This window comes from Hyaena hyaena, unplaced genomic scaffold (assembly GCF_003009895.1).
Source record: "Hyaena hyaena isolate Hyena2069 unplaced genomic scaffold, ASM300989v1 scaffold_638, whole genome shotgun sequence".
Lineage (NCBI taxonomy): Eukaryota > Metazoa > Chordata > Mammalia > Carnivora > Hyaenidae > Hyaena > Hyaena hyaena.
The window spans coordinates 154,643-164,452 of NW_024081270.1; the positions used below are offsets into that span (position 1 = coordinate 154,643).

At 39.7% G+C, this 9,810-nt stretch overlaps 1 protein-coding gene across 1 annotated transcript in view; it reads left to right on the forward strand.

Moving 5' to 3' along the window:
- MMP20 (matrix metallopeptidase 20) overlaps positions 1-8,492 on the forward strand; it is a 58,516-nt gene extending 50,024 nt beyond the window's left edge. The window contains exons 9-10 of the mRNA XM_039216554.1: positions 7,415-7,518; positions 8,392-8,492. Coding sequence (XP_039072485.1) covers positions 7,415-7,518; positions 8,392-8,492 — 205 coding nt within the window. The remainder of the gene's footprint in view (positions 1-7,414; positions 7,519-8,391) is intronic.
- The last annotated feature ends 1,318 nt before the right edge of the window (positions 8,493-9,810 follow it).

Below are 9,810 nucleotides of genomic sequence, written 5' to 3' on the forward strand. Positions count from 1 at the left end.
AAGTAGAGAATACATAAGCAATTTGAGAAAAATCAACAAAACTTAATTTGGTTCTTTGTAAACATCAACAAAATAGATTTTCATGAGATTGCCCTAATTAAAAAAAGAAGACTTAGGGTGCCTGGGTGGCTCAGTCAGTTGGGCATCTGACTGTTGATTTCAGCTCAGGTCGTGATCTGATTTCGGCTCAGGGGAACAAGCCCCACGTTGGGCTCTACGCTGACAGCCTGCTTGGGATTCTCTTTCTCTCTCCCTCTCTCTCTCTGTCCCTCCCCCACCTGAACATGCCCATTCTCTCTCTCTCTCTCTCAAAATAAACTTAAAAGAAAAAGAAAAGTCTCATATTACTAAATTCAGAAATGAAAAGGGGAACATTACTACCAACATTATAGAAATTAAATGGATTATAAAGGAGTGCTATGAATAGAAAAAGAAAAGTCTCATATTACTAAATTCAGAAATGAAAAGGGGAACATTACTACCAACATTATAGAAATTAAATGGATTATAAAGGAGTGCTATGAATAACTATATGCCAATAAATTTGATAAATGGGCTGCCAATAAATTTGATAAATGGGCTGAAATGGACAAGTTCCTAGAAATATAAAATAATGAAGCTGAGTCAAGAAGAAATAGCCTGAATCAACCTATAACAAGTGAAGAGATTTAATTCATAACCAAAACATTATCCATGAAGAAACACCCAGGGCTACGTGCTTCAGTAATGAAATATACCAAAACATTTAAAGAGGAATTAATGCCAATTTTTCACAAAATCCTCTAAAAAATAGAAGAGTAAGGGCCATTTCCCAACTCATTATAAGAGAGCAGCACTAACCTGATACCAAAACCAGACCAAGGCATCACAAGAAAATAAAACTTTAGAACAATATCTTTTGTGAATATGCATGCAAAAATAATCTAAAAATATTAGCAAACCAAATCCAGCAACATATAAAAAGAATTACACACCATGATCAAGTGGGGTTTTTCCCAGGCATACAAGGTTGTTTTAACTTCTGAAAATCAATTAATGTAATACACCTTATTGATGGGTTAAGAAACAAATGCCATGTGATCATCTCAATAAATGCAGAAAAAGCATTTGACAAAACCCAAAATGAAAACTACTAAACAAAGAACAAGTGGACACTTTCTCAATCTGATAAAAGGCATCTATGAAAACCCACAGTTGATCTCATACTCAGTGGTGAAGGCTTTGACGCTTTCCCCCTAAGATGAGAAACAAGACAAAAATTTTCACTATCACTACTCCTATTCAACATTGTAATGGAGGCTCTAGGCAGGGCAATTAAGCAAGAATGAATAAAATAAAGACACTCTGGCTGGAATAAAAGTAAAACTATATCTCATGAACTTTTTAATAGAAAAGCCTAAGGAATTCTCAAAAAAAAAAAAAAACTGGTAGAACTAATAAGTAAATACAGCAAATTTGCAGAATGTGAGTTCATTTTTGTAAAAATCAATTGTATTTCTCTACCCTTCAATGAATAATCCAAAAATGAAGGCAAGAAAACAATTCCATTTAAATAGTACCAAAAAGAAAAATAATATTTAGAAAGCAGTTTAATAGAAGAACTGTAAAACTTATAGCCTGAAAAATACAAAACACTGTTGAAAGAAAGTAAACAAGAGGTCTAAATGGAAAGGTATCTCATGTTCATGGATTGGAAGCCTTAATATTTTTTAAATGACAATACTACCCAAATTGATCTACAGGACTCAACACGATCCCTATCAGAATACTACTAGTTTCTTTGTAGAAATGGACAAGCTGATCTTAAAATTCATATGGAAACTCACAGGACCCAGGAAAACCAAAATATCTTGAAAAAGAAGAACAAAGTTGGAGAACTCAGACTTCCTAACTTCAAAACTTAGCTACAAAGCAACAGGAGTCAAGACAGTGTGATAGGAACATGAAGATAGGCATAAAGATCAATGGAATAAAATTTACAGTCCAGAAATAAACCCATATATCTATGGTCAGCTGATTTCTGGCAAAGATCCTTAGGCCATTCAATGGGGAAAAGGATACAATTAAGTAAAGCTGAAATAAAGTTATAAACAGGAGCTCCATTTTGTACATGTTGAGTAGGCATGTTGGTGAAACCCAAGAATGGAAATGTCCAGAAGACCATTCTCTATGCAGGTCTTGAAGTCAGAGAATTCAGGCTGTCAATACAAATTTGCATGTCATCATACAATCAGGTGGTAATGGAGGCCGTCAATATTTTTCCACATTGTTACAGTATCTTTGTTCCAAAATTTTCCCATGGTCCTTTCCCTCAATGGCAGGTTTCCTAACCCGATGTGGGGTGGTCTCCTCCCTTCTCCACATTCCTGACCATTCTCCTCTTTGAGTGCAGAGAGTGGTCTACACTCTATGCAAGACCCCTTCCTCCCCAAAAGCCATCAATTCCTAGCTAGAAGCGGATTATGAACTTCAAATTCCAGGTTTCCATCTCACTAGAAAGGTCCCCTTGAAGAAACTTCCTGAAAACATGGAGCTTAGATACCTTATCATTAAATTCCCCCTTTTGCCTTCCTTTCTCACAGTTTCCTTAAGCAGACAGAGCTCCCATTCAGTGCTTCAAAGGAGGCAGGATGAGGTCAGTTCTTGCTACTCACATATGCTAGAAAACATCATAATCGACACATCAGAGTTCCTAACCAATCTAAATTCAAAGCATTAAATTAAACCACATGCAGGCACTTTACCGGAATAGTCCCCCAAGGTGGAGAGTAAGATAACGTATCTGAAAAAAAACACCTCCCATTATGGCACTGCGATACTGCTGGTAAAGTTTAACTGCCAGTCATGATTTCTTTAATATCTATTCCCATTAACCGATATTAAATGATGAAACAAAGGCCCATAGAGGAAATCAATATGGTTACTAGTCAATCATTTTTAGTTGGTATTTAGGTTTTATAAACAAGATAAGAAAATGTGTATAGTGATTTTAGCAGGTATGCAGTATATGATAGATGCACAATAAAACTGCATTTCTTCCCTTAACATTCTCATTCAGCTAATATTTTTAATGTCTATTTATTTTTGAGAGAGAGAGAGAGAGAGAGAGTGTTTGTGTGTGTGTGTGTGTGTGTAAGCAGGAGAGAAGCAGAGAGAGAGGAAGACACAGAATCGGAAGCAGGCTCCAGGCTCTGAGCTGTCAGCACAGAGCCTGATGTTGGGCTCGAACTCACAGACCATGAGATTGTGACACAAGCTGAAGTTGGATGCTTAACCAACTGAGCCACACAGTTGGTTTTTTTGATGGCTTATTACATGTTAGGAATCATGATGAGTATTTCCTCATATTCTTTCATTCTGCCCTCTGCTTCTCAACAACCTTGAGAATTACATGCTCCTATCTCCACTTAACAGTTAAAAACATTGCATCTCAGAAAGCCTACATCATTAATTCCAGGTCATCTCGCTAAAAAGTGGTCTATCTGAGGCTGTATTTCATGCCCTCTGACTTCAAACCCAGAGGTCCTTGCCATCCACCGCACACAGTCATTCTTCATTCTTTTCCCCATGCATTTACCGTCAGTCAAAATACCCACACCTGTGACCCTCATCCTGTCTTAGAACTTCCTTTTCTTTTATCCTCAGTAGAATCTGAAACATAACAGTAGACCTTCTTAATCCTAACCCCGTCTCCGCTGCCTTCTCTGGACTACCTCCACACTCTGTAGTCCTCCTTTCTCCACCTCTTCTCACCTTTGCCTCTACTACAAAATCTTATCCGGATGAAATGTGCTTGAAGATTAGGTAAAGATTAAACTCCTTGATGACTTAAGGGCCCAGGTCAAGTCACCAAGTTTACTCAATGCCATACTAGCCGGTCAATAAATGGTTCTTGGTATCTACCTATGCCAGGCACGTGTGTGTGTGTGTGTGTTTGTGTGTGTGTGTGTGTGTGTGTGTAAATTATCTCTCATCCTCATGACCACTGTTTTCCAAATAAGGAAACCAGAGCTCCAAATGCTTTCCCCTGGTCACAGAGCCGGGAGGTAACAGATCAGCTCACACCCAGAGCCATCTGATTGCACACAGTATGCTCTTTGCTCTATAACAGAAATCCTCAAATATCTGTCCATAAACAGAGGGCCAGATGATCACAGACTTCCCACCAACCCCCAGCAAAATAGGAATAGAACCATATTATAAATGTAGGGGGTATAGTCCGGGTCAGTATAAAGACACATTGTTGACAAGAACCATTTTTTATGCTGAGATTATGTCCTTCCTGCCTTTTTGGTGTTCAAGTCTCTTTTCTTTATGCAATGATCATGAAAATAAGTGGTAATTCTTTTCAGTGGTTTGATGGTAATGTTCCTTCTTGGTACTATGAAAAGTAGGCAACTCTATGGCAGTTCTCTATGTCCCACCTATATAATGTCTATCAAAAAGATCCAAATGAAATATTTATATGTCATCAGCTAACCCCAAAATGGTGATTTGTGTTTCAGACTGATACTTTGAAATAGATTTTGTCAAGAGTAATACTCTTTGGAAAGCAATTAAAGGATAAGAGGTCATAGGATAAGAAGCAAAAGGCAGAGAGGAGACCAGCAGGGCAGGGGCTAAGTATACCAATGGTGCACAGGGTGGAGAGGGAAACCATGGTTTAACACCTTTCCCAAGGATTTTTCCTTGGTTTTTATAAATGCAATTGAGAATTAAACTTCTCAGCTAGACATTGCGTCTCTAAAATCTCTCCTGAAACATTTTTCATGTATATTACTACCTCCCTTATCCTCTGAATAGTGTATGTATAAGATCTTAGGTATTACCAGCCCCCTTTGTGAACTAAGCAGACAGATAAAGAGAGAAAGATCTTTTTTCCATATCTTCCTGTTGGATTGATAATCACTATTCTCTCTTTAAAATATATTCCTGCATTCAAACTGTTCTTCTGTTCTCAAGAATAACAGGTATTTTCTCTGTCCTTTCCCCAGCCCTCCCCATCCAGTGTAATATAATATCCCTCCACTGTAATATAATATTCATCCACTGTAATGTAATATCCCTCCACGGTAATATAACACCCATCCACTGTAATATAATAATCATCCACTGTAATGTAATATCCCTCCACGGTAATATAATATTCATCCACTCTAATGTAATATCCCTCCACTATAATAACATCCATCCACTGTAATATAATATTTATCCACTGTAATATAACACCCATCCACTGTAATATAATATTCATTCACTGTAGTATAACACCCATCCACTGTAATATAATAACCATCCACTATAATATAACACCCACCAATTATAATATAACACCCATCTACTGTAATACAACACCAACTCACTGTAATACAACACCCACCCACTGTAATATAACACCCATCCACTGTAATATAACACACACCCACTGTATTAACAAGCATTCCATGTCTTTAACAAGCAGACCCCACTTGTAAGCGGTTTCCCTGTAGGCATTCTTTCATCAGTCACTTGTTTGAACAGAGAACACGTTTTGCCATAAAACAATATAAATGGTGATTATGTTTTCAAAGTCTCTCCTAAATGTTTGTTTAACGTGCACAAACCTGAGGCACAGCCTAGTTAGAAAGTGCAGCTTCGAGGCCTCTATTCAGAGCAGACAGAAGAGAGTATGTACACGAAAGCCCTTCCAGCATTTTCCCTGAGCACGGGGCTGACAGAGAGTTCGATGGAAGGCAGGTGCAGGGCCCTCCTCCCGCCTCCCTCTCCATCTTCAGACCCACCCCTCATCTTTCCCTCTGCACCCACTCCCCAAATATTCTAAGCTTTAGAGCTCTCTTCTTCAAACCTTCCGTTCCTCCATACAACTGTGTCAGGGAAGCGAGAAGACAGAGCCTAGTGAACAAAGATTAACATGCAAATGATTTTTAATAAAGGACTACAGATTTCAGAGCCTGGAAGAGTGAACAAAAGAAATGTAGGAGCCGGTGTGCCTCGGCCATTCCTGTTTTCCTCCAGCTTTGCCCTGACTGCTCTCCTGAGATGTTGCAGTCACTCCCAATAGCCGCCCCATCCCTGCACATGGTATCCATGCCCTGGTGACACAGTAAATGCTGTGGAAACACAGTAAATGCTTCCCACTTTTATCTGTGCTGCAGTGATTGGTAGAGCTCAATCCCTGGCCCACGGGAAGTTTCTAATGGCCCTCCTGAAAAAGGAGTTTGGGACACTCAGCATCTACTCCTGTCTACAATAGTCAACCAGGCAGCTCAACCCAGTTGTCACTGTGGCCCGACTACTTCTTTCCCAGTGTGCAGTCCCACCCAGTGTCCAAACAGCTCTGTCCCCAGCCTGCACTCAGAGCCACCTGCCAGGCACATTCGGGAGGTGACTGTCATCTGTGGCAGCAGGAAACTGCCCCACACTCCAAGCACCAGCAGAAACTGGCTGACCTCTCAGGGCAGGGTGGGGGGTCGTGTCCACCCTGGGAATGTGCCCTTGGGGGACTCCGAACCGATGAAGAAGGAACTTTCTCACACTTGAGACCAAGTCTGCCTAACTGCCTACATGCTGAACCATACGAGTCATGCTGATTCATAGGAGTCACAGTGTGTTTCACAAGAGGCAACGCAGATCACAAAGAGATGTATTCAACAGTGTTCTGAGTGATCACTGCGTGGTGGTTGCTGATCCAGAAAAAGAAACTTAATCTACAATTCAGTCATATAATCTTTCCAGGAAACAAAAGCTATTTAATTCAATTCAACTGATTTAAAAGCAGAGGCTCAGTTATCTGGAAATTTCTTGCTTCTGATCCTTATCTGTTGACTGTTTGCATATGTGTTTATTTGTTCTGCATTGTTGGTTCAATCTTTCCTCCATGGCTGCAAAGCAAGAAGCCCATGAATAAAAAGCCCCCCCCCCCCGAAGGGCTTTCAATTGATTCTTGAATGAGAATCTAAGCCCACAGAGTCATGTATGGAGGGGGTGGGAGATAATTGAAACAGTAAATAAAGCACCAAAAATATGTGTGGAGTTCCCTTCAAAAGCCAGCATGTCTTTTTTTTAAATTATAGGAACATGTTGCTATAACATATAGAATAATTCTAAGAATCATTAATTAATAATTCCAATAATAATTCTAAGAATATATCTGTTTAGGCTGTTTAGAGCAAATGATTCCGAAATTAGTGGTCCTAGAATCTCAGGAACGTGGAAGAGTAATGATACAGCATGTGTGTGTGTGTGTGTGTGTGTGTGTGTGTGTGTGTGTGTGTGTGACACAGAGATGTAGAGAGAGAGACGTGCACTTAAAGTTCACAACAGCCCTGACTACATATGCCGGAGTAACACCATGTCACCGTCAGTCGGTGAAAATCTCTTATTAACATCACTTATGAAATAACACTTCTTCCAGCTATGACGAACGAAAAAGAAAAATGGAAAAAGACTATCCAAAGAATACTGAAGAGGAATTTTCAGGAGTTAATGGCCAAATAGATGCTGCTGTGGAATTAAACGGTGAGTGTTTCCACCAAAAACTTTCTTAGTAGAAACTGTAACAAGCAATCTGGGCTTTGCTTTCAAATGACAGAAAACAGGTTTCCAAATGGGAATCCTTGGTTCTTATTTTTGGACCTGAGTCCCTTATAAATTTAGCTAACCAGATTACTGGAAGGGGTATAAAATGTCTGCATCAAGGTTCTCTTTTTGCAAATAGAAAGTTTTAAAAATACATTTTGAAGCCCATGAGTCAAAACTGCCTTCTTCATCATGAAAGTGTACATATTCTCAACCCCTCCCCGGCCCAGGGCCTTTCCCCACCCCATCACCCAACTCCTGAAATTTATCATGTAGCCGGGAAAAGTTGAATTCAACAGAACCGGGTGGAATAAGAGTGATTGAATCTTGTGGACCAGTTTACACACTCTTCCGGAGTATATAGCACAGAGCTGGATTCCATTCAGAAATTCAAGACCCTTCCAGATACGTTCTCTGCTCTTGTGGAATAGCTAATTTACTCTCAGAAATGGCCCTCCATCCAAGATAGATAAGATTCCTAGAAAACAAGACAGTCTATAATTTCATAGAGTTGTGTGGCCGTCTTCACAACAGCAACAGGCGATCTGAGGAAGAAAAGATGAGATCCAGCATCCACAACTGGAGATTTCACGGTGGGACTTCAGCTGAGTTTTACAGAATGGCCAGTGGTTCACTAAGGAGAGACTGGGGAGGGGATTTCTGGGAGGGCATCCCCCAGCAGAAGGTGACAGATGACTGACAAGTCAGAGACCCTGTGCTCCACCTGACAAACCCCCAGTTCCCCTCAAGTCTTCCATTTATGGATCTTCAAGTCATCTTCAGTAACCACATTTTCAACTTTGTCTCTTTTAGGCTACATTTACTTCTTTTCAGGACCAAAAGCATACAAGTACGATACCGAGAAGGAAGATGTGGTCAGTGTGCTGAAATCTAGCTCCTGGATTGGCTGCTAGACAGGAAGGTCTCGTGTTTTCTAAGGAATGAACGCGAGCGCAAGCAGCTGGTCCCTTGTCCGTAAGGACTAACGCAGAATGTAGGATAGGGATCCTTCCCGTGGCCTTCAATCCTAAAGGCAGTTTCAAGTTCATCAAAAATAATTATGCTTCTAAATTTCTTCATGGTTATGAATTCTTAATTTTAATCTAAATGGGAAATTTCTACAGATGGTCAACTTCACATAAAATCAGAATCAACACAATACTCTCTTCTGTGAGACACCCACTGGTTTTATTTCTTACCTAATATACTGAGGCAAATTGATAAATTTGGGTTTTTATTTCTGAGAAGTCTGTTTGTGGGTTCCCTGACATGTATTGTCATTCTTTAAAAAGGACATATCATCGCCATGCAAATTTTAATTATTCTTTACAGTAGTGGCTTCCGTAGCCTTTATATTTGTTGTGACGAGTATAAAGGTGTCCATCTGTACTTTGAACATATCACAAACAAAATACCATAAAAATTTTATTTCTCTTTTTTTTGTATTTAGCTCTGTGCTCACTGTCTTTGAAGCAGGTTGTGGTGGGCAAACTCACTCAAATGCATTTTCAGACTAGGCAGGAGATGGACACTTTGCAACAGGAAAACTTTTAACACCAGCCAATAAAAATGCTGTGTAAGAACTGTTCCTCATTTCTCTTCTCAGTCAATATCTACTAGCTTCCATCACATGTTATTTGGCAACAGACTCCATGAACCTAGAGAAAACCCAAAACTGGAGATAGTATGTATGCAGACACAGGAGAAATGACAGATATTCTGTCCGTTTCCTGCCTCCTGACAATAAAACATCTACCGTGACACTGCCTCTAACCACCCACGTGAGTCTTTTCGGAGTAGTTTCCCATGTAAGGGAGTTCGTATGTTTAGTTTTTCTTCAAGCTAAACCTTTTCTCTTTCTTACCTACTCACCAGTATAGATAAAACACAGCTGTTTGTCATTCTTGTGATTTTTTTTTTAATCTGACCTTCTAGAATGTAAGGAGTCAAAAGATGAAGTGATCCTAACATTAGATGATAAATATATTTAGTAGACTTCCCAGGCTGCCCAGGATGTCAGCTGTTACTGTTGTGTCCTTTACCAAATACCTTCCTAGTGTTGAGAAGCGATGGGGCTAAGTGCCTGGGTGGCTCAGTTGGTTGAATATCTGACTCTTGATATTATCTCAAGCTGACAGCATGCAGCCTTGTTGGGATTCTCTCTCTCCCTATCTGCCCCTCCTCTACACATGCTCTCTCTCAAAATAAATAGATAAAAAGAAAAAAAAAGAA